At 51.2% G+C, this 25032-nt stretch overlaps 2 protein-coding genes and 1 pseudogene across 9 annotated transcripts in view; 2 read left to right on the top strand and 1 right to left on the bottom strand.

Moving 5' to 3' along the window:
* The window catches only part of PASK (PAS domain containing serine/threonine kinase), a 40213-nt gene extending 29771 nt beyond the window's left edge, over window positions 1-10442 (bottom strand). For 5 of the 6 annotated variants that reach the window (XR_006221053.1, XR_006221054.1, XM_042995919.1 and 2 more), the window contains exons 1-2: window positions 10358-10442; window positions 8999-9079 (exon numbers count right to left, since the gene is read on the bottom strand). The gene's annotated coding sequence lies outside the window, so the exon portion shown is untranslated. Of the gene's footprint in view, window positions 1-8998; window positions 9080-9516; window positions 9625-10357 lie in introns of those variants that run through there. The other variant, XM_042995918.1, reaches the window with a different exon arrangement.
* The window catches only part of PPP1R7 (protein phosphatase 1 regulatory subunit 7), a 29822-nt gene continuing 14675 nt past the window's right edge, over window positions 9886-25032 (top strand). The window contains exons 1-8 of one of the 3 annotated variants that reach the window (XM_042995922.1): window positions 9886-10624; window positions 13440-13580; window positions 17667-17722; window positions 18352-18417; window positions 18957-19087; window positions 19446-19608; window positions 21427-21543; window positions 22388-22492. In XM_042995922.1, the coding sequence (XP_042851856.1) occupies window positions 10573-10624; window positions 13440-13580; window positions 17667-17722; window positions 18352-18417; window positions 18957-19087; window positions 19446-19608; window positions 21427-21543; window positions 22388-22492 (831 nt within the window). In that variant the 5' untranslated portion in view covers window positions 9886-10572. The remainder of the gene's footprint in view (window positions 10625-13439; window positions 13581-17666; window positions 17723-18351; window positions 18418-18956; window positions 19088-19445; window positions 19609-21426; window positions 21544-22387; window positions 22493-25032) is intronic. The other 2 variants (XM_007085049.3, XM_007085050.3) reach the window with 2 other exon arrangements.
* Window positions 14862-16883, top strand: LOC122241283 (annotated as a pseudogene).

Consider the following 25032-nt stretch of genomic DNA (forward strand, 5'->3'; position numbering starts at 1 on the left):
GGGGCAGGGGCCCCCTAGACAGACAGAAAACTGAAGGCCCTCCTACCACCAGCATGGAAGGCTGCTGACATCAAAACATGCCAGCGAGCCACAGAAATGGAGGTCGGGACAGCAGAGGAACAAAAAAGACGACAAAACAATCAATTTCACAAACAGACTGATGTTGTGATTGATGTCGGCACCCGGTGAAGATCGGTGGGGGGTGAACGCTGCTCCCCGGCCCAGCCCCCTGGCCTGCCAGCATCAGCCCCTTCTGTGCACAATGTGAGCAACGATAATGCACAACTCTCAGCACGCTTGTGACGACCCAAGGGTCTCAGCTGCTACCGCGAATTAGAAATGCCTAATAGCCGTGAGCTGTCAGTTTGGGAGTTGGCGTAATTAGGGGCAAAGTGGCACCTCTATGACTTGCCATGTACAAAAACTAGTTCCAGGTGAATTTAAAAACAAAACATAAAAGCTCTAGGGAAAAAAAAAGATGAAGCATACAGTGGCCTGGGTAACTTGAGCAGGCCCTGTATCCCAGACCAGCTAGAGCTCATTAAGAATGCTGGTGCTGGGGCGCCTGGGTGGCTCAGTCGGTTAAGCGTCCGACTTCGGCTCAGGTCACGATCTCGCGGTCCGTGAGTTCGAGCCCCGCGTCGGGCTCTGTGCTGACTGCTCAGAGCCTGGAGCCCGTTTCAGATTCTGTGTCTCCCTCTCTCTCTGACCCTCCCCCGTTCATGCTCTGTCTCTCTCTGTCTCAAAAATAAATAAATGTTGGGGCGCCTGGGTGGCGCAGTCGGTTAAGCGTCCGACTTCAGCCAGGTCACGATCTCGCGGTCCGTGAGTTCGAGCCCCGCGTCAGGCTCTGGGCTGATGGCTCGGAGCCTGGAGCCTGTTTCCGATTCTGTGTCTCCCTCTCTCTCTGCCCCTCCCCCGTTCATGCTCTGTCTCTCTCTGTCCCAAAAATAAATAAAAAACGTTGAAAAAAAAATTAAAAAAAAAAAAAAATAAAATAAATAAATAAATGTTAAAAAAAAAAAAAAAAAAAAAGAATGCTGGTGCTGCGGCATCTCAGAGCTACCCAGAAAGACACGACCTTTGAAAGATGCACATGAGCTGTACAGAGCTGTAAGCAGGTCACCCTAATGAGGCAGGGGCTCCCCGAAGAGACGCCGGGGCCCCAACAAGGGACAGTGTGGCCCTAGCTCAGGAGCCTGGGCCCTGGCAAAAGCAATCTTCCTGATTGCTTCCAAGATCAAGAACAAGCAAATACATTCTCTTCCAACAAAAAAGACAGGGAAACAGGTACCTTCGGTGAGAGTCTACAGAACAATCAAACAGATCCAGACCCACAAGAACATCAGATGTTAGAAGTACCCAGGTATATGTTTAAAACGTAAAAGATGTGAGTCAAAAAGTGAGAACAAGAGTTTCTCAAAAATAACTACATACTGAAAGAATCGATTTCAGCATTATACAAATGAAGATGTAATTTAAAAACTTTCCCACAAAGATCTCTAAGCCCAGATGGCTTCACTGGTGAATTCTATCAAACGTTTAAGAAGGAAATAACAATACTATACAAACTCCTCCAGAAATTAAAAACCAGTGGAGCACATCCAGCCCAGTGTTTGAGAGCAGCATTACCCTGATACCAAAACTGGATAAAAACATCGATAGAAAAGAAACCACAGGGACACCTGGGTGGTTCAGTCGGGTGAGTGTCTGACTTTGGCTCAGGTCATGATCTCACGGTCCATGGGTTCAAGCCCCATGTGGGGCTCTGTGCTGACAGCTCAGAGCCTGCAGCCTGCTTTGGATTCTGTGTCTACTTCTCTCTCTGTCCCTCCCTGGCCTGTGTGTACTCGCGCGCGCGCTCTCTCTCTCTCTCTCAAATAAATAAATATTAAAAAAAAAAAAAAAAAGAAAAGGAAAGGAAACCACAGACCAAAAACTCTTGTGAACAAAGATGCAAAAATCCTCAACAAAGTGTTAGCAAATCCACCAGGCAATAGGTAGAAAGGAGAATACGTGACATTCAGGCGGCGTTTATCACAGGAACAAAAGGCCAGTTTAACATTTGGACATCAGTCCGTGTAATTCATCATATCAACAGGCTAAAAAAGGAAAAAAAAAAAAGGAAGAAAAATCACACAATCATATCATATCAACAGATGTTGAAAAAGCATTTGACAAAATCTAACACCCCTTTATGGGAAAAAACACTCAACAGTTAGGAGGTGAGAATGTCCTCTACCTGATCCAGAGCATACATGAAGAACCCATAGCTAGCGATATGCTTGCCTTCCAAGGTCAGGAGCAGGGTAAAAACGTCCATTCTAGCCTCTTCTCCGGCGCTGTCCTGGAGGTCATAGCCAGGACACAATGGCAGAAAAAGAAATAAAAGGCACAGATACTGGAAAGCAGAGCATAAAGCTGTCTCGATTCACAGAGGACATGAGAACATACATAGAAAATCCTAAGGATTCATAAAACTAATAACCTGATTATTTTTAAAGAGGGTGGAGGATGCAGGTTTTCAATGGACACTTCACCAAGGGAGGCACGTGAATCACAAAGAAGCACATGAGAAAAACATTCACCATCATTAGTTACCAGGGAAACGCAAGTGAAGCCCTTAAGGAGCTACCATACACAAGCACCAGGCACTAGCACAGACAGGCCCCACCGGTAGGGGCAGCAGGCCAAGCAGGGGCTGTGGGGGGCCAGGGGTGGGAAGGGCAGGGAGGGACTCAGCACAAAGGGGATTCTGAGGGTGACGGAAAGGCCCTCAGACTCAACCGTGGCTGTGACTGTGAGGTTGGGTAAGCCTCCCGACATTCCTGAACTATGTACTTAACATCAGCACGTTTTATTGTCTGTAAACTATCTCAATAATGTTAATTTTTAATGTCATTGGATGAGTAAGACAGGTAGGTAGTCACAGCTGAAAAGAAAATCCGAGGATTGGAAGATCTATGTGAATAAATAACCCAGAATGCAAGGACATAAAATCATGAGAGAGAAGTTAAGAGATTCAGGCTGAGATGATCTAACTGGAGGGAGAGTGGAGAGGAAGAAGCATCAGAAGAGGTAAGAGCGAGTGAGCTTCAATAACAAAGAAATAAATGTACAGGTCCACACCCCTGAGGGGGCAACTGGGCCTGCCAGGTGTGAAAGATCGACAGGAAGCTGTGCTCACCGGGCGGGTGTGTCTGGGCAGGAATAACCAAACCCATCAAAGGAGCAGGCGGGTGCCCAGCCGCAGGCCTGCGCGGGCCCGAGCCCCGGACCCTTGTCCCAGACCCGTGCCTGCGGGAGGGCCCGTGGCTGGAAGAACCCAGCCACCAGCACACGGGGAGGCCGAAGTGGCTCCACCTCCAGACCAGGACGGTCACAGCAGAGCTGGCCACACGCCAAATGTGCAAAGCGGTGTCCAGGATGTGAAAGACTTAACTTGTCAAAGTCAAAACACTAGGCTTTTAGAAGACAATTAGAAAGACCGTCTGTAAGTTTTGGGCAAGGAGAGTTTTCCTTAACAAGACACAAAAAGCTCTACCTGCAACATAAGATTGAAAATTTAGCATTAAAGTTGAGAACACCTGTTCACATACATACACACACATATAGACACACACACACACACACACACACACACACACGAACCAAATGATAGAAATAAACCACAGGTTGGGAGAACATATTTGCCACACATATATCACCAGAAAATATCCAGTATAGTTTAAAAGGTCAATCATTTAAAATTTAAAAAATTCTAGGGCAGCTGGGTGGCTCAGTCAATTAAGCATCCGACTTCGGCTCAGGCCATGATCTCATGGTTCGTGAGTTCGAGTCCCAAGTCCGGCTCTGGGCTGACAGCTCAGAGCCTGCTTCAGATTCTGTGTCTCCCTCTCTCTCTGCCCCTCCTCCCCTCTCAAAAATAAACATTTTTTAAAAATTTACGAAATTCTAAAAGACACACCCAGTTCTATAGAAAAATGAAAACAAGGATTTCATTCAACAAGAAGAGGAAGCCCTAATGGCCAATAAACCCATAACAAAAGGTTTAATTTTATAAGCATAATCATGACAATTGTACACCGACTACATCAGCAAAACGTAATAATTCTAACATAGAGATGCCGTCCTCTGAGAGCACACGACCTGGCTTCATCAACCTTCAAACGCTCCTGTTTTCACAGGTTTAACTCAAATGCCAACCAGAAACACCTGCAAGTCCAGCCCTATGTTTTCAGGATCATTTTTTGGGGTTTTGCCTTTTCCTCTGTACCTGCTCTGAGCAGAAGATACAGGAAGTTGAACGACAGAGCACCTGACGGTGTCTAAGAGTAATTGCATTGCTGTTGCTAGTTTTGATTTCAGAAGGCATGAGTGCCCCCCTCCACCCCGGACCCCCGAGACCAAACAGAAGCAAGAAGAGATTTGCAGGGAGCTTCTGGGAAAGTACCCTTTGCTCTTACGGGTGAACCTTTGGAAACAACCATCTGTCTCCCACTAGAACACAGGCTAGGAAGCAAACAGCTCCAACTGGTCCCACCCCTGCTGTACAACCAGGTGCAGAACCGGCCTCAGGGAGAAGCCAACATGATGGAGAGCAAAGCAGAGGATGCCAAGGACGCCATTTTGAGCCACTGGATAAACCCCCCCTAAAATCCTCCTGCCTCTGGACTTCAGGTGTGGGGCCAAAAACTACTCAGAGCCTTTCCAAGACCATCTGTGTCTCTCCCCTGGAGGCGTCCTAAAGAATATCTAGGGTGACAGCTGCTGCGATGAGACGGGGAGGGGGAAGCAAAAGGCACTTCCCAGACCTGAAAGGGCAATAAAGGCTTCCTGCAGGAGGCACCAGCAGAGCTGAGCACTGAAAACTGGGATGAAGACGCCTTCCAGGCAGACAGAGGCACCTTAAGACAAAGATTCCCACAGTACCCTGGGGAGTTTGGAACACAGGAAAGTAGGTGGAGATGGCCTGGAAAAGTCAGGCATAACTCCCAGGGCTTCCTAAGCCTGCCCGAGCAGTCTGGACTTCTTACCAAAGATTGTCTACACTTGGGAGTAACAGGACCAGATTGGCAGTTTACAAACATCACTCCAGGAGCAAAGGAGGTGGGGGATGGTGGGGAGGCAAGAAATACAGGCAAGAAATACAAGGTCTTACATTAAAGCAGTGGCAGAAAGCATACAGGAGCCCCCAAATATATAAAACAATTACTCACAAACATAAGCAACCTTATTGATAAGAATGTGGTAATTGCAGGGGATTTTAACACTCCACTTACAGAAATGGATAGATCATCTAGACACACGGTCAATAAAGAAACAAGGGCCCTGAATGATACATTGGATCAGATGGACTTGACAGATATATTTAGAACTCTGCATCCCAAAGCAACAGGATATACTTTCTTCTCGAGTGCACATGGAACATTCTCCAAGATAGATCACATACTGGGTCACAAAACAGCCCTTCATAAGTATACGAGAATTGAAATCATACCATGCATACTTTCAGACCACAATGCTGTGAAGCTTGAAATCAACCACAGGAAAATGTCTGGAAAACCTCCAAAAGCATGGAGGTTAAAGAACACCCTACTAAAGAATGAGTGGGTCAACCAGGCAATTACAGAAGAAATTAAAAAATATATGGAAACAAACGAAAATGAAAATACAACAATCCAAACGTTTTGGGATGCAGCGAAGGCAGTCCTGAGAGGAAAATACATTGCAATCCAGGCCTACCTCAAGAAACAAGAAAAATCCCAAATACAAAATCTAACAGCACACCTAAAGGAAATAGAAGCAGAACAGCAAAGACAGCCCAAACCCAGCAGAAGAAGAGAAATAATAAAGATCAAAGCAGAAATAAACAATATAGAATCTAAAAAAAATGTAGAGCAGATCAACGAAATCAAGAGTTGGTGTTTTGAAAAAATAAACAAAATTGACAAACCTCTAGCCAGGCTTCTCAAAAAGAAAAGGGAGATGACCCAAATAGAGAAAATCATGAATGAAAATGGAATTATTACAACCAATCCCTCAGAGATACAAGCAATTATCACGGAATACTATGAAAAATTATATGCCAACAAACTAGACAACCTGGAAGAAATGGACAAATTCCTAAACACCCACATGCTTCCAAAACTCAATTAGGAGGAAATAGAAAGCTTGAACAGACCCATAACCAGCGAAGAAATTGAATCAGTCATCAAAAATCTCCCAACAAATAAGAGTCCAGGACCAGATGGCTTCCCAGGGGAGTTCTACCAGACGTTTAAAGCAGAGATAATACCTATCCTTCTCAAGCTATTCCAAGAAATAGAAAGGGAAGGAAAACTTCCAGACTCATTCTACGAAGCCGGTATTACTTTGATTCCTAAACCAGACAGAGACCCATTAAAAAAAGAGAACTACAGGCCAGTATCCCTGATGAATATGGATGCAAAAATTCTCAATAAGATACTAGCAAATCGAATTCAACAGCATATAAAAAGAATTATTCACCATGATCAAGTGGGATTCATTCCTGGGATGCAGGGCTGGTTCAACATTAGCAAATCAATCAATGTGATACATCACATTAATAAAAGAAAAGAACCATATGATCCTGTCAATCGATGCAGAAAAGGCATTTGACAAAATTCAGCAACCTTTCTTAATAAAAACCCTCGATAAAGTCGGGATAGAAGGAACATACTTAAACATCATAAAAGCCATTTATGAAAAGCCCACAGCTAACATCATCCTCAATGGGGAACAACTGAGAGCTTTTTCCCTGAGATCAGGAACACGACAGGGATGTCCACTCTCACCGCTGTTGTTTAACATAGTGTTGGAAGTTCTAGCATCAGCAATCAGACAACAAAAGGAAATCAAAGGCATCAAAATTGGCAAAGATGAAATCAAGCTTTCACTTTTTGCAGATGACATGATATTATACATGGAAAATCCGATAGACTCCACCAAAAGTCTGCTAGAACCGATACATGAATTTAGCAAAGTTGCAGGATACAAAATCAATGTACAGAAATCAGTTGCATTCTCATACACTAATAATGAAGCAACAGAAAGACAAATAAAGAAACTGATCCCATTCACAATTGCACCAAGAAGCATAAAATACCTAGGGATAAATCTAACCAAAGATATAAAAGATCTGTATGCTGAAAACTATAGAAAGCTTATGAAGGAAATTGAAGAAGATATAAAGAAATGGAAAAACATTCCATGCTCATGGATTGGAAGAATAAATATTGTCAAAATGTCAATACTACCCAAAGCTATCTACACATTCAATGCAATCCCAATCAAAATTGTACCAGCATTCTTCTCGAAACTAGAACAAGCAATCCTAAAATTCATATGGAACCACAAAAGGCCCCGAATAGCCAAAGTAATTTTGAAGAAGACCAAAGCAGGAGGCATCACAATCCCAGACTTTAGCCTCTACTACAAAGCTGTAATCATCAAGACAGCATGGTACTGGCACAAAAACAGACACACAGACCAATGGAATAGAATAGAAACCCCAGAACTAAGACCCACAAACGTATGGCCAACTAATCTTTGACAAAGCAGGAAAGAACATCCAATGGAAAAAAGACAGTCTCTTTAACAAATGGTGCTGGGAGAACTGGACAGCAACATGCAGAAGGCTGAAACTAGACCACTTTCTCACACCATTCACAAAAATAAACTCAAAATGGATAAAGGACCTGAATGTGAGACAGGAAACCATCAAAACCCTAGAGGAGAAAGCAGGAAAAGACCTCTCTGACCTCAGCCGTAGCAATTTCTTACTTGACACATCCCCAAAGGCAAGGGAATTAAAAGCAAAAATGAACTACTGGGACCTTATGAAGATAAAAAGCTTCTGCACAGCAAAGGAAACAACCAACAAAACTAAAAGGCAACCAACGGAATGGGAAAAGATATTTGCAAATGACATAGCGGACAAAGGGCTAGTATCCAAAATCTATAAAGAGCTCACCAAACTCCACACCCGAAAAACAAATAACCCAGTGAAAAAATGGGCAGAAAACATGAATAAACACTTCTTTAAAGAAGACATCCGGATGGCCAACAGGCACACAAAAAGATGCTCAACGTCGCTCCTCATCACGGAAATACAAATCAAAACCACACTCAGATATCACCTCACGCCAGTCAGAGTGGCCAAAATGAACAAATCAGGAGACTATAGATGCTGGAGAGGATGTGGAGAAACAGGAACCCTCTTTCACTGTTGGTGGGAATGCAAACTGGTACAGCCACTCTGGAAAACAGTGTGGAGTTTCCTCAAAAAATTAAAAATAGACCTACCCTATGACCCAGCAATAGCACTGCTAGGAATTTACCCAAGGGATACAGGAGTACTGATGCATAGGGGCCCTTGTACCCCAATGTTTATAGCAACACTCTCAACAATAGCCAAATTGTGGAAAGAGCCTAAATGTCCATCAACTGATGAATGGATACAGAAATTGTGGTTTATATACACAATGGAGTACTACGTGGCAATGAGAAAGAATGAAATATGGCCATTTGTAGCAACGTGGATGGAACTGGAGAGTGTGATGCTAAGTGAAATAAGCCATACAGAGAAAGACAGATACCATATGTTTTCACTCTTATGTGGATCCTGAGAAACTTAACAGAAACCCATGGGGGAGGGGAAGGAAAAAAAAAAGGGGGGGGGGGTTAGAGTGGAAGAGAGCCAAAGCATAAGAGACTCTTAAAAACTGAGAACAAACTGAGGGTTGATGGGGGGTGGGAGGGAGGGGAGGGTGGGTGATGGGTATCGAGGAGGGCACCTTTTGGGACGAGCACTGGGTGTTGTATGGAAACCAATTTGACAATAAATTTCATATATTGAAAAAAAAGAAAGTTGCATATGTAAAGTGAAAAAATAAAAAAATAAAATAAATAAAATAAAGCAGTGGCAGAAAGATGGAGACAGGAACACACAGACAAAACTTGGCACAGAACTGACCTAGATACACTGGGTGATGAGCACGGAAGGAAAGGCATCAAGACGGCATCCCAAGTTTCCCGCTCAGGCCGCTGCCATGCTCTGGGAGAAGAAAAGCCGGTGAAGACAAGGTTCAGGATAAAGCCAGGTTTGTATGCGACACCCAAATGGAGATGGGGGAAGCAGTGGGCGTTCATGCCACAAATACCCGCTGGCAGGCACCGTTCTCGACGCTGGAGAGCAGCCGAGAGCAGGAGGCGGCCCCTGTTCTCCCGGACTCGCCATCCAGAAGGGGGAACAGGCAACACGAGGTAAACAAAACACTCGCGGCCAACTCCGGGGTGGACGGCGCGCCGGTGGGGTTAGGCCCCGGCCGGGTCCCAGGGCCCTAGCGCGCCGCAAACGGCGGCAAGGCGGCAGCGGGCCACCACCAGCCGCAGCCACGCGAAGGGGACGCAGGGCTCGGGTGCGGCTCGTCCACGGGCCGCGCCAGGAGCCAGCGGGTCGCGGGCCGGCTCTCTCCAGTGCAGGCATCTCACCTGGGGCCTGCCAGGGTCTCCCAGCCAAGTTCGCTTCACCCGCCGGGAAGGAGCGCATCCTCGCCTCCGGCCCCACCGGCCAATCGCAGAACGACCCGTGCCGATTGACAGGCCCTACGAGCCAACCACGAGTGCTTGTGGGCGGGACTCGGCGAACTTGCGCGGGGAAGCGGGCGCTAACGGTTGCTAGGGACGCACCGGACTCCCTTTACGGCGCCTCGGAGGAACCAAAAAAGACGGCGCCTCGGCCCGCGGGGTCTGACCGACACCGTTTCCTCGGGTCTCCGAATCCGGAAGGGTGAGCAGTGCGCAGCTCGCCTCTCTGCGGCCTCGGAGGTGGGGGGCGCGGAGGGGATCCCTCACGGGCCACGCACGCCCGAGGGGCCGAGGGACCGAGGGACCGACAGAGGCTGAGGCTCACAGTGGGCTGGGTCGACGTCCTGGACCCCCGAGAGGCTGTCCCCGCACCTGCGGGTGGAGCTGGCCCCCGGTGCTCGGGCCCCGGCCCCTGGCCTCGGCTCCGACTCCGGCACGAGAGCGGGCGCCCTGCGCTGAGCGTTAACTGGAGGCCATCCCTTCACACGGACTAAATCCGCGCGGCGACATCGGGACGAAATTGGCCACTGTACAGACGCAACCTCTGAGCCCCGGAGGGGCCGGCACGCCCTCGACTGGCCCGCACTTTGCAGCCCCACGCAGAGACCCTCGATGAGCCCCAAGCATTTCCCAGGTTCTTCTCTCCGCTCGCCTGCAGCCACGCCTCCGTGCATGAGGCCCCGACCGCCCCTGTCTTCTTCCCCGCTCCTCGCCTCCAGAAGCCTCCGGTGCGCTCTCAGATTACCTGTCCCTGGGAGGTGAGGCTGGCTACTCCTGGGGCTGAGGCCCGCTTGGCCTCGCGAGTGGACTACAACTCCCATGAGGCGCGGAGGCTGCGCAGGCGCGTCGCGGGTTCAAACCTGGGGTGGGATTCCATTGGCTGAGCAGCACTGAGTCGGGAGCCCTGATTGGCTGAGGAGCCTGAGGCGACAGATTCCGGAAAGGGGAAGAGCAGCCAACATGGCGGCGGAACGCGGCGCGGGCCAGCAACAGTCGCAGGAGATGATGGAGGGTGAGTGGCTTCGTGGGGCGGCGGCCCAAGGGCCCCGCGGGCGGGGAGGCAGCGGCCCGCGCCGGTCCTGCCTGAGAAAAACGGGACTTCCCGCCTCTAGCCGTGGCCTGGGCCCCGCCGCGCGCCCTGACAGCTGCCAGCCGGCTCCGCGGGGCAGGGGCGGCCCGGGACCCCGGGACCCCGGGCCGAGACTGCGGCAGTCAGGAAGGCGCTGGCGGCCAGGAGGCGCCGGACCCACGGCCGGTGGGAGGGGAGAGCGGCGGCGCAGTAGAGTGGGTGGGGACTGACGACGCGGTGGTTCGACAGCCCTGGCGTCCACCAGCTGGCGGGAGCCTCGTACCGAACCTCTCTCTGAGCCTGGCCCACGGGGTCGGTCCCTTGGGCAGCTACCTGGAAAAGTAAGGCGCACGGCCCCATGGGACCTGCTCCAGTCGGCTCGTGGGTGAACGTGGTGGAGGTGGAGAAGAGTCCTCTGTTAAGCAAATGTGTTGTGGGGAACGGGTGGCAAGGAGCCGAGAGGTTGAGTTCTGCAGAGGGGATGCCTGGTTTAAAAACTATTCTAGTTCCAAAAAGACTAAATTCAACTCTTTAGCTTTGTTGAAAAAAATCACATGCATATTGTGTGTGCATATAGTTATATACACACAGCAGTTGGAGAGCCAGTCATGTTTTCCTAGTGCTTATATGCTTTGGGCTCTGCTGGTTTGGAGGGGAAGTGGGGATGAGGTCAGAGCTCCAGAAGAGCAGCTACTGTCTGATGTGTAAACGACTAGGTAAGAAGGGAGGCGGGGTGCGAAGAGGAGCTGGCCTGTTTGGAGCGATGGCTGCCCAGCCAAAGCCACCTCTGAGCTGAGCCTTGACAGATAACTACAAATCACCAGGTTGGGGAAAGATCAAAGATCATTTCAGGAGAGAGAAAGACAAAGGCAAAGAGCTGTGAAAAGAATGCGGTCTGCCTGGAAGAAAATTTGACCAAGAATAACAGTCCTGTTGGAGGAGGGTGGCAAGAGAGGGTCATGGTGGACCTTGGTGAAGGGTCTTGGATCCTTTTAAGCAAGAAAGTGCCTCTTCCTGTCTGCTCTCCTCGACTCCCCGCGTCCCAGTCTACTCCTTCCTCTTCAACTGTTTCCATGTCTTGGTGAAAGGAAAATACAAAACCTAGGTGATCCTCTCTCTCCCACTCCCAGCCATCCAATTAATCAGTTCTGGTGACTCTATATCCTTAATATCTCTTAAGTCTTCAGTACCTCTTCCGTTCCCTCTGCCAAGACTTTGAACCACCCCATTTCCCAGTGTCCCAAAGTCACCTTATATTCTGATCTGCTGTCCCATGCTCCAGACCCTTTGCTGCCTTCAGGATAGAGTCCCAGGTTTCATTAGCTAGGTCCCTGCCACCCTGGTCTCAGCCACGCCACCCCATCTCCCAGTAGAACTTGCTCTCCCTTCGCCATGACCACAGAGTGCCCTGTGCTTGGTGATCACTAGTTTACTTAGTGTTGACTGCGTGTCACACACATGCTGACTGCTGCTTTTGTGCCTTTTCAACTTTAGCCCTGACAGCGCCTCTGGTAAATGGGTCCTAAACTAGCCTTCTACAGATGAGGAGAGTGAGGCTGGAAAAGGAAAGAGCCTGCCAACGCTATGTCTCTAAGGGCAAGTTGAAATCTCAGCTGGAGCCAGAAACATTCCAGAAACTTGGAGTCAAAGATCAGATTTGGATTTTAGAATCAAATCAGATTCTCTGGCAATGCAGAATGGATTCGACAGAGCCAGAAAAGCCACCGAGAGACCAGTCGGGAGGCCTGGCAGTTGCCAGGGTGGGGAAGAAGGAATGGATTTGGAGGTTTGGGAGGTGGGTTTCGTAAGGACTTGGTTTTATCCAGCAGTCCTTTCCTGGGTACTGTTTTCCTAGGCCCAGGAGGAGACAGAAAGGGGAAGTAGGACTCCTGTCCTCAAAGAGCACACCCCTCTGTGGATAAGCCGTAGGCAGGAAAGAAAATGCCTTCAGTATGGTTGATAACTCCCAGTAATTCATTAGTGTTTCAGCTCTTCCAGATTCCAGGACAGGTCATGGAAAATGTTGGAGAAAGGAAAATGATGTGACAGTCCCCCCAAAGAATTTTTATCAGTCTGCTATACTTAGTCATTGCCTTATGCGTTAATTCAAAAAATATTTATTTACCAGCCTTTCAAAACTCTCGGCTGGTATCACTGTGTGCTGGTGTTTGGCATCAGTGACCTCTATGTGGGGCAGTTGGCACTACTGGCTGTCTTCTCCTTTGTCATTACAGCCCCACCCCCCTCCCGCCCACAGTCTGGTTTGAGTTAGTCTTGATTTCTTTCAGAACATGGGCCTGTGACGGGGCTGGTTTTCTTGGCCAAATGGATAGTGGAGCGTGGATGAAGGTATGTGGTGGGAGGGTCACACGGTCCCCTGTACACGGATGTCCAGGCTGAAAGTGAGCCGCGCAGGAGGTACTTCATTGCGTCGCTGTCAGTACGTTCGGTCACAGATGACCCAGGGCCTTCAGAACACCTGGTAATTCTTCAGTCTTCTCGAGGGCAGGAACAGTATGTTACTCATCTTCGGACCCCTGTGTCCTCCCTGCTCTGCCTTCCCCCACTCAAGTCGTCCCCACCTCTGTGCGCTGCAGGTGGCGCCCAAGAAATGGAATACAGGTGTTTGTTGAACTGAATTCAACGAACGATTCTGAATGAAGTCTTTTTGAGTTACAACTGGATATCAGTCTATTCTGTGTTCTTCAGAAAGTCACATAAAGTGGCTGTGAATTCTTACTGATGTGTGTGCATTCAGTTGACAGGCGAGTCGAGTCTGAAGAGTCTGGCGACGAAGAGGGGAAGAAGCAGAGCGGCGGTATAGTGGCAGACCTCAGCGAGCACAGCCTGAAGGACGGAGAGGAGCAGGGGGAGGAAGTCCCAGAAGGTACCAGGCCGAGTTAAGAGCTTTTCACTCACTAAGGGCGGGAGGCGGGGTGGGTGCGGCCGTGTTGCACGCGATCCACCCAACACCCACCCCACGGTGGGTGTCGGGGAGGCAAGGGCGGCGGGAGGACTGCTGTGCGAGAGGGGGTTCGTTTGGCGAGCTCTCGTTCCGCTGATGCAGCGTCGGAGGCCCTCTGGGGGCTGGTGGCCGTGTGCTCTGGGGGCGGGCGCCCTCTGTGGTACTCCCTTAGTGAGCTGACTCGTGGACGGCATCCGCGGGCAGGATGCATCTCTTTGGAATTGCACTGAAGGCAAACACGACTAATGTTACTGGTGCTAGCGTGACATCTGGAGCAGGATCGGAAAATCGCGTGATTAACCGTATATTCGGAAAGCGAGATGTGAAATAAATATTTTGGCCGATGACGCTTTTGTTTCCTATCGTAGTAACGTACACTAATTTCAGAATAGCACTCTTAGTATTTTGGAGAAGTCGTTTGAGTCCTGCTTCACCATACTTCCAGGCAAGGATTGACTCCTAAGATACCTAGATGTTTGAAAAATTGTCTTAGGTGGAGACTGTCTCCATAGCCTCCTATTGTTTTAGTGATTAACAGCAACAAAATTAACTTACAGATGAGAAAAGTAAATTCTCAGTCCATAATGGGTGGTCTTTCACCCTACCAACCATGATCTTTGGTTAGAAAATAGACTTACATTGAAAAGAAGTGAGACGGGCGCCCGGGTGGCTCAGTCGGTTGAGCGTCTGACTTCGGCTCTGGTATGATCTCAGATTGTGAGTTCAAGCCCCGCGTCGGGCTCTGTGCTGACAGCTCAGAGCCCGGAGCCTGCTTCGGATTCTGTGTCTCCCTTGCTCTCTGCCCCTCGCCTGTTCGCACCCTGTCGCTCTCTCCCAAGACTACGTAAGCATTAAAAGAAAAAAGGAAGTGAGACAGAGCATAGGAGCAGACAGAAAGATGTCCAAGGTATGTTATTAGGTGAGAGTAGCAAATTTCAAAACAGTATGCACGTTAAAATTTTATTGTTAAAAATATTAGTAATATGTGAGTTTTAACATACTTAACAGAGAAAACACATCAAGTTTCAGTTGAGGGTCTCCGAACAGCAGGTGTGAGAGGGTCTTGTACTTTCTGCGTTTTCGAGATTTATATACAGTGTGTGGACTTCTAAGGTGTTGATAGTCACGTACTACCCTTATGATAAAAAGAAAACACAAATTTATAAGAAAACGAGACTAATTTTTGAAATAACATTGTGCTCTGTGCCAGTGAGGATGATTGGTAACTATGGCAACCTAATTTTAAGGCAAAAGGAGATTACCACGAAAGTATCAGCCACGTTTACTTTGGAATGCCAGAGTCGATATTCTGGAAGTGATGTGGGTGGGATAAGTACACGGGAATGATGGATGAGAGCTTTCGTTACTGTCTTAACTGAGTCACAGACGACCAAGAGAGTGGGAGCGTCGCCTGCTCTCGGCGTCTGAACACCTGGCGCTCGTGGAGAACCGGAGAGGCGGTGGGGCCCTGTCATGGGGCTTCTCTCCCTGGGTGGTGAGACCTGCTCCCTTGGCCTGCCCAAGGGCTCGTGGTGACAGAGTAGAGGGGCTGGACTTGAGCGCAGCTTGTCAAATCCAGAGTTCCTTCCTCCAGACCGCTGGCTGATCAGAAGCGCTCTGGGAATATACATTTTTATAAGTCCTTAAGAGAAACCAGGACTCACTCCCACTTGTATTTGTTTAAGTGCTAAGTTCAAATAAAACAAATTCAAACCTGTCGACTGTTACCTTTCACTTATTTTCCCTAGCTTTTTTTTTTTTTTTCCCCCCTCAAAAGATCAATACGTGGTACATTTGGGAAAACATTCTAGGCTGGCGACTGTTTCAGAGGTGAAGCTGATGTTTTGAGGGGCCTGCCCTATGTGCTGGATGGACAGACAGAAGCATTTTACGCTGTGTGAGCACCTGTCCTGAGGAGAGCCCGGGCCCGGTTTCCACCCACGGGCCCTACTCCATTGTCTGCACCTGCCCTGGACTCTCCTGGCGCCCTGCTTTGGACACTGGGTGGCCTGGACACCTGCCTTCATTGCAGCTTCCTGAGTTCATGGACACTGCATTTGTGCTGCCTTGGGCTGAGGGGTAATTTGGCTATTTCTCTTGGTTTTGCCCAACTCCTTTCACTTCGTTCCTAGGTTGGTTGATATCCTCTAAAGTTACAGCAAATGACTCTGGCTCCACTTGCCCCCTGTGCTGCTGTCTTTTCTCACGTTCTGCTCTGCCACACCCTGCACTGAGGTGACATACGCACCATCTCCCCCAGCAAGCGGGCTCGGCCTGTGGAGGACACCGCGAGGCTCTGCTTCGTCCTGCCCTCGGAGCACGCCACCGCTTTGACCGAGGGGTCTGTGCGGGCTGCGGGCTACGACCTACGACCTTTGCAATGCCCGTGATTATACAGTACCACCTATGGAGAAAACCCTTGTGGAAACACTCTTGCTTCCGGGTGCCGTGGAAGGGTAGCTCGCCATTTTGCTTAGCTGCGAAGCACTTCATAGATGTAGAAGCTGGCGTCACGGGTGAAGATTATAGAGGAAACGTGGCTGTTGTACGATTTAATTTTGGCAAAGAAAAGTTCAAAGTCAAAAAGGGTGATCGGATTGCACGGCTCATTTGTGAATGGATTTTTTTATCCAGACATGGAGGAAGTTCAGGTTTTGGATGACTCTGAAAGGAGTTCAAGACGTTTGAGTTCTACTGGGAAGAATTAAAATTTGTGCTAAGAATAGAAAATGAAAAGACATTTTTTTCCTTACAGAGTTTTTGCTAAAAGTGAAAAAAAAACTCTAGTAAATGACAAACCATAGTAAACGACATACTTTTGAACTGGCCGTTGTGGATTGTTGTGGAACAGGCACAGTTAGGAACCTGAACTCAGCCGGTGCCAGCCGGTGCTTACGCTGCTGGGTCCGGTCCGAGTGGCGTGCGCCTCTCTGCTGCCTCCAGTCAAGGGGCCACTGAGCAGCAGACGGCCCTCCGGCCTTGGTCCTTGGGAGGCCTGAGGGCTACAGCCGTGAGCCACCACAGAAGCCAGCACAGCTCTCCCACAGGGCAGAGGCGGTGGTAGGAGCCGGGCAGGACAGCACTGGGAACGACCGATTTGCGGGAGATCTGGGAGAGCGGAGGTTACACACTCCCACGGGAGCGTCACAGCCAGGCGGCCCAGTTTCTTCAACCAAAAATTGCAAGAGCAGAAAGGAACATTAGAGAAATGCCATCCAGTCACAATATATGCCCTTATTCAGATCCTAATAAAAGCAGACGGGGTGCGGGGGGGGGGGGGGGGAATGGGGGGAATCGTAAGACAATTGATGAAATCAAAGAACGACTGTTACTTTTTTAAAGCATCGAATCCTTTCAGACACGCATGCTTCTGCAGTTCAGAGGAAATGAAGAGGGCTTCTTGGGGCTCTCCTCGGGCACCAGGGTGGGCTGGCCTTCTGCTGGGCCGGGCCCCCAGTGGGGGAAAAGCGTGTTTCCCTTGTTAGGGCTCTGCGGTCCGTCTGTTGAGCTGTGCTCTGTTGTGTTTTCCTCTTGGCAGACAAGCATTTAGAGATACCAGGCCACTTTCCAAAGCAATAAAAGGCACATCCTAGCACATCTGACATGCCCAGCATGATCCATATTCAGATGGTCTGACATGTGGCCACAGACGAGAAAGGAAAGGTCAGGGAAGAGCAGGCTGCTGCCAGCTGTGCAGCTCTGGGCAGCCACCACCCCCACCCCCGTCCCCCCGCCACCGTCCTCCCTGCAAGCAGCTTCAGACTACATTTCCTTCCCTGGCAAATTCACTGGCACAGATGGAAATTTGGAGACTTTTGCCAGTCACCTAATTCGGGAAAGTCAGAATGCTTGAATGGTGACCATTATCGGAACTGTGTTAAGCCGGCCACACCATCCAGGGCCCCCGCGCCACCCATTGGCGTCTCCTCTGCACTGATTCAGCTCTGTGAGCCAGGCAGCCTGAGTCCCAGCTCCACTGACATTCGGGCTCTGAATGGGCTATTTTCCTTATTTTTTCAGAAGGACAAGAGCTGCCCGTGGATATGGAAACCATTAACCTGGACAGAGATGCAGAGGTAATGCCACCTGCTGGAGCCAGCCTCAGGGGGCATGGTGACGGACCACTCTGGCCGTCAGGGTATCTTCTATGGAGGTGCTGGTTTAGTAAGTGATTACCCCAGGCGAGGTCGTCTGAGGCCCCTTGGTTGGGTCAGATTCTTTCTGTCCTTGTTTTTAATACCCGTGACTGAAACCCATTTCTGTGTGACCAGAGGGCTGGGCAGCAGACGAAACGCCCTTGGCTCCTAAATGCCACCAGTGGGTCAGGTGATGACTTTGTAAGTCGTGGGGGTCCTGGCCATCCCGGCATCTGAAACACACTGAGCGTCAACAGCTCAGTGTGCAGGAGACCGCCAGGGAGGGCAGACTCACTGGCTGCCCTCAGCAGCTCACAGCTCCTGCCCATGGGGCTGCTGCGGGGTGAGAGAGGGGCTTTAGGTGAGAGAGGGGCTTTACGTACTGCTCATTGTTTTGTAAAACTGCTGAGGAATGTCTCACAGTGCTCCTGCATGTTGCTGTGGCCGGTCCGCTGCAGGCTCACCAACCCTTCCTTGCCCACCCCTCCGCCCGCCAGGCCGGCCTCCTTTGGTCCTAGTCCAGGACACGGGTCTTCAGGCAACTGAGCCGGATTTCTTCTTCGTTTCAGGACGTTGATCTGAACCACTACCGCATTGGGAAAATCGAGGGATTTGAGGTGCTGAAGAAAGTAAAGGTATGAGGGGCTCTGTCCTTTGTCTCCTGGGGACACACGCACCCCGGAGCCTGTCCTACCCAAGGGACACAGGCACGTGCATCACTGAGACTCGGTTCTGCAGAAGGGGCTAGCCTCTGTCCAGAACTGACATCAGCACTTGTATCCTAAGCGTGGCCGGGTTTCCAGAGGCCGATGGGCTCTTCCTGATGCCTGGCAGTGGTCCAGGGCAGGGCCTGCCTGCCGTTCAGCACACCCCAGCCTGTGTAGTCCTCAACTCATTTCAGTTAAGTTTGTTCAAATTCAGGCCCTCCAGAGGTTGGCCAATGCAATCCCTGGCCAACGACCCCCTCACCGAGGAGGTGCACTCCATGCGGGGCCTGCCTCCAGCCTCCCTTTGGGTATCTGCCCATCCTCTCCAAGGTGGGCACATTTCTAGAAAACAACAGAAGGATGAAAACCGCATTCCCTGTCCCATGGAAGGTTTGTCCTGTAACACAGTTGGCACTTCCTCGTGACCTCCCTGCTGCCTATGTCACCTGTCCTTTTTCATCCCTCAGAGTCTCTGCCTCCGTCAAAATTTAATTAAATGCATTGAAAATCTGGAGGAGTTACAGAGTCTTCGAGAGCTGGACCTTTATGACAACCAAATCAAGAAGATTGAGAATCTGGAGGCGCTAACACAGTTGGAGTGAGTCATGAGTCCAGGGGACAGCTGAGGGGTCTGTCCATTCTCCCCAGAGCTGCCCTGGGCCCCACGCTCAGTCCTGGAGGGCCACCTTTGCCACAGGGTCCCACCCAGCGCCTGTCTCCATGGGTGGCGTTGGCTTGCCCACAGTCCCAGCCTGCAGGTTAAACCTTTGATTGCGGACTCCAGGCCGGTCCATTTAGGGGCCGGCACGATTGCTGCCGTCGGGGCGCCTGGAGAGTCGGGGTGGGCCGCTGGGTGGTGCCTGGCCCACCGGGTGGGGCGGTGCCTTTAGGTTGGTTGCATTCAGAGCTCTATTCCACCTGTTCTTATGAAAAAATTAACGCTTTGCTTGTCCCAGGATTCTAGATATTTCTTTTAATCTGCTGAGGAACATTGAAGGAGTCGACAAGCTGACACGACTGAAGAAGCTCTTCCTGGTTAACAACAAAATCAGTAAAATCGAGAACATAAGCAGCTTACACCAGCTGCAGATGCTGGAGCTGGGGTCCAACCGCATCCGGGTAGGTGTGGGGTGCGGCTGGCGGTGGCAGTTTCGAGATGTGTGTTTGGCTGTGGGTTTCATATCATATGGTTTTATTTTCCAGGAGAAAAGTGCCAACTGCAGGTCAGTGTTCACAAGAGCGTGCGCTCACACCACTCGGTCTGGCCCTTCTGTGCGTGTCTCTCACTTGCTCTGCATCCAGGTCACGACCTAACCTTAGCAAAGCGTCCCTGTGACGTTCTGCCCCAGGTGAACCGGTCAGCCCCAAACACTTTGCTTTTGAGTTGCTGAGGCTGTGTTCTTTGGTGGGCCTCTCTGAGGTGACAGTGCCCCAAGCACAGCAGAGTGGTGGCCTGCGGTGACCTGACCTCCACACGGGGGCCGTAGGAGGCACATTGCACCTTCGGGTGCTTGGCCGGCCCATCCTCCCTGGACAGCCGCGTACCAGCGGAACACGCCCCATGGCAGCCTAACATCGTGCCATTTACCGGGCCCTGACTTCTGGGAGCACTGGGCAGAGCAGGCAGGAGACGCTTTGGGAAAACGGTCTGGGGTGCTATAGGAGCAGTCCTTTACCCACCTGACTCATGGGTGCTGGGCACTCCCCGTGGTGGGAGCCACAGATGGGGTCACAGAAGGACTGACATGGTGGGGGGGGGGGGAGGCTGCCAGCAGAGAAGGGGAAGGGTCACCAGGACGTGATGAGGGTACCTGCCAGCCAGAAGACCCCTCAGTCCTCACCCCACATCCCAGTGAAGCCATGCTACCGAGCCCGGGGCTTCCCGCTGGCCTTGTTGAGCAACCAAGAGCCAGTGTTTCCAAGCACTTCTTCACCTGCCTCTGTGTTGGGAGTAGCCGTGTGCCTGGCTTTGTGTCTGCGGCACACCGTGATCCATCCCACTTGGCCCTGGAGAGCTGGGCAGGATGCAAACCAAGGAGGGCCTCTTGTGACGGTTGTTAGCAGGGACATGGCCCACATATCAGAGCACCATGTTCAAAACTAAAGAGTGGCCCAGACGTCAGCCCCTTCTGTCAAGTATATCTCTGTAGAATGTTTGTAGGCGGCACGGTGGCCCAGGAGCCAGGAGCAGCTGGCAGGATCCTCCTGCTCTGTGCAGGCAGGAGCAGCTAAGGATCCATCCCCCTGGATCCTCCCCCCTCATAAGCACCCCCTAAGCCCCCCAAGTCCCGCTGTGAGGTGCAAGGGGGGATGCGGTCTGCACCCACTGCTCATTCAGTGTCTAAGGAAAAAGCTGACAGTGAACTCAGGAGGAGGGAAACCGGTCCAGGCAGTCAGTGCTTGCTATGCCTGCTCTCCGCAGGGCCCTGGAATTTACAGTGAATAGAGGAGCACAGCATGCTGGCAAGGGGGGAGGGTTGTGGAAACTGAGGTAGGGGACAGAAAGCCATGGAACAGAGGCTCCTGCTCTCAGGAATCCTGGTTGGCATCCCAAGGTCAGAGCTGCTTCTGGGGAGACCTAAGCTCTTGGAATGCATCGTAAGGAACCCTACGTGGGATGACAATAACGTATCGACTCAACTTCAGCACTGAGAGGGACTTGAGAAATGTCCTCGTCTGTGGGTTTCAAACTGTGTCCCCTGACCTTGAGCTCTGGGGGTGGGGGGCACCCAGGAGACAAGGCCTTGGACTAGCCACCTTTTCGCATTCTGTACTTTCAAGTGAGACTTCATGGGAGAATTTCCCGAGTGGATAAGTAAATTGACCCCGTCCCAGGGCTCAAGTCCAGATAGCTGTATCTCCTCGCCCGGCACCTTTCCCTCTCCAGTCTCGCTGGTCAGCCACACAGTGCTAACTGCTTCTCTGTCTTTTTCGTAGGCAATTGAAAATATTGACACGTTAACCAGTTTGGAGAGTTTGTTTTTGGGGAAGAACAAGATCACTAAACTTCAGAACCTGGACGCACTTACCAACCTGACGGTCCTCAGTATGCAGGTACTGACCCACCTTTGCTCCCATCTGGCCAAGCCCCGGCCGGCGCACCGCTGCCGAACAGCCTTCACCTTTGTCTGCCACCGCGTCCGGGATCGACGCTACTTTTACCACCAGTGAGCAACCGAAATGTTAGGTTTCAGAGACTTAGACGTACGTGTGTGTTATATGCACACACAGCACAGCTAAAAGTTCCCTCCCTGGGCGGTCTCTAGCCAAGGGGGCTTCTTGAGAAGGCTGCGTGTGCATGCTCTCAAGCCTCCCGGAGCGTCGGGCTCAGTGGTGGGAGCACTCCTTGCACACCCGCACAGAGAGCACAGGCCTGGGAGGGACTGGCAAGCACGCCCAGGTTCAGGTTCAGGCCGCCTCTTCTGCTAGAAGCGAATGAGTGGAACCGGACCCTCGAGGTGAGGTGCAGGAGGGCATTCTGGCTGCGGCAGGTCCGCCAAAACCACCTGTGCCTTTTGTGAAGCAGACGTTCTGCAGACTCTTAAAAAAAGAGGGCCTTGTACTTGAATTTGAGTTACAGTATGTCCTGAAAGAAATGATAAGTGATTTATTTTACAGCATTCGGTATATTTGACATTTTTGAATTACTGAATTAACTGGGGTAGGCCTTCCCCGGGCACACCTAAAAGAGTGAATTCCTCGCCTAAAAGCCCCCGGCCTTCACACACGCATTCTAGCCAGTGCAACAGCCTCGAAATGTTGATCTCTTTCTCTATGTGAGTTCCCACCCAGCGCACTTAAAGTGTCAGCTCCTCAAGAGGAGAGCCCTCCTTTCCTAAAAGCCGTTTTTTCCATGCCCTCCGTGCTATCCTGATGGTTGTTGCTCTCCCTGTCACAGAGCAACCGGCTGACCAAGATGGAAGGTCTGCAGAGCCTGGTGAACCTTCGAGAGCTGTACCTGAGCCACAACGGCATCGAGGTCATCGAGGGCCTGGAGAACAATGTAAGACATCCGCTGGTCCGGGGCGGTATGGGCATGGGGACCGGGCAGCCGCCAGCCTAGGCCTGGTCGGAAGAAGACTCGCTGCCTCGAGGGGCTCGTGGTAGAGACCTTCCCAAGTCTGAAAACAGAGAGCCCCGTCTTCACACTAGCACGTGCGTAAAACACACACAGTGCTCCCCCTCCCCTTGGGGGAGCACGGAGCTGTTGCTGCATGCCGTGCGCACCATACGGTCACCAGCGGCACCGCAGCCATTTGGGAAGAATTTTGGAACACAGACCCCGCGCGTTCCTAGGTGCCCCGTGCTGCAGAGGGCTGGCAGGTGCTGGCTGCCGTCTCCCCCCCTCCATTCTGGCCGCCGCACTCCGTGGCAGCAGCCTTTCGGCACTCGGGGGCCACGGGGGCCACGGGGGCCTCCAGGTCTCAGCTGCTCTGAGCTGAGCTCCTGCGCGTTTCCTGCTCCTCCCTGCTTTTCACCAGCCCTCGTGAGGCTAGGGAGGGCCTGTCCGCCTCCCACAGATGGCCCCGTTCTCACTCAGCACAGGACAGCCTTAGATGCGCTGAGCGGGGAGGCGGGCCAGCGCTGGCCCGGGCCCCTTTCAGCTGCCTGCGGGCAAGCCTGCTTTTCCTCACTGCGATACTCAAGACAAATAAAATACTTTTTCTCATTCAGTTTTACTGAGCTTTTTTTTTTTTCTGTTTTATTTTTAGCAAAGGTAACCATATTGGTCACTTTTGTTACCGTAAACACAGCGTTTCAATCTTAGTAAAGGCTCCGTTGGCCTCAGCCCCTGGGCCTGGTCACCGTTAGTAACGTTTTAGAGGGAAAACCACATTCTGAATCTCCTTTTACCAAATTTTAGACAAGGCAGAATGGGCCTCTGGTAAGTTTAGTTGTCTTCCTCCGCCTCGCAGTCAAATTCAGAGTTGACCAACCTGGCGTGTAGACGGGTGTACACTCAGGCAGCGCAGGGCGGTGGCTGGAGGCCCGGTTCCGAGACACGGGACTGTGTGCGGAGGCCATGGCGTCAGAGCTGGCAGGGTGTGCCGACCCCATGCGATGACCAGCCTGCGGGGCCCGCGATCGTGGAGAGCTGAGGGTCTCCCCAACTCCCAGGTCTCCCCAGGGTGGGGGAAGTGTGTCTACAACAGGGCCGACAGAGGGGCAGGTCCCTGGGCCAGCAGGAGAGAAGCTAGAGCTTAGAATTTTACCAGCGGGAGTGGGCACCGTGGTCAGGGTTGAACTCCAGATCATTCTTGGGCCTCTGCAACAAAACAGAAAAAAAACAAAAACGGTTGTGGTTTTGAAGGTAATTATGTAATTAGAATATTTATCAAGGTCCAGTATGACAGTCTGCTCGGGCTTCATTCAGTTGGAGATCAAATACTCGTCTGTATTTTCTCTCTCAGTTTATCTGGAAGTTATTTTTGTTGTGGGAAGTGAAGAATTGATGTTTTCCCAAATGTTTTTCCCAAATGGCAAATCCCCCGTCCCAGCACCACAGACGCCTTGCCCAGCATTCGGGCGCTCCCCGACCTCTGTGTCTGCTCCTGAGCGCTGGGTTTTCGGGCGCTGGCGACCTCGCACCCGCTGCTCTCTGGCGCTGTGACCGCGGCACTGTGTGTGGCCCCATGTGCTGTGCTCGCTCCCACCCTGCCCGGTTCCTCTCTTTATTTTTTTAAGTAGCTCTTACTGGTTTGCTTTTAGATGAGCTTTCAAAACACTGTCCAGCTCCCCAGAAAAAACAAGACAGTGTCGAGCACATAGCTGAGTCCCTGCGCCAGTGCTGTGCACCGTGATGCCCCTGGTGCTACGGCCTTGGACGGGGCCCACGCCGTCATCGGCCTGTCGTGTGTCTCCTCGTGTGCACCCCGTGACACCGAGCACTGCAGGATGGGGTCAGAGAGCCAGAGACCACCGCCATGGAGGACCCGGCCCTCTTCTGCCGAGTTCTCCTAAGTCCCCGCTTGCTGCGGTCCCACCGACCGCCCCCCAGCTCCCATAGGCAGGAGCCTCCTGGCACACTGCAGTCGCGTGGCAGTCTGAGCACACACGACGTGCCCAACACAAGCTACTCAGAGGAGCTGCTCATCTGCGTGCCCGTGCCCAGCTTGCATGTGACCTGATGTGGCACCATGTAGCTTCCTGGAAACTGACTGGCCAGTGCTCTTACGGGGTGACGTGGGTGCGGGATGGGTGGCGGGCCCTCGAGGAACCCGAGACCAGGACCAGAGCGCTTCTGAGTCAGCACCGCCGCTGGCTGGGGGCTTCTGTGTGTGTTCGTGGATTTCTTTTTCTTTTATTGAGACGGTTTTTAACCTTCCCTTAAAACTTGGGAGGACCAGGACTCAGAATCCCATGAATACAGTAGAAAATGTAGGAAGGAATCCACAGTGAGAAATGGGCAGACGAGAAGGGAATGGACTTCTTTGGGCGGCTGTGAACCAACTTCTAAATGTTTCCTTTTTGATTTTAGAAAAACTTCGCCAACTGGTTTGATTCAACATACTTCAGCAAGCGGCGGGAGCTTTAACAGACTTC

Source organism: Panthera tigris, chromosome C1 (genome assembly GCF_018350195.1).
Source record: "Panthera tigris isolate Pti1 chromosome C1, P.tigris_Pti1_mat1.1, whole genome shotgun sequence".
In the NCBI taxonomy this organism is placed as follows: domain Eukaryota; kingdom Metazoa; phylum Chordata; class Mammalia; order Carnivora; family Felidae; genus Panthera; species Panthera tigris.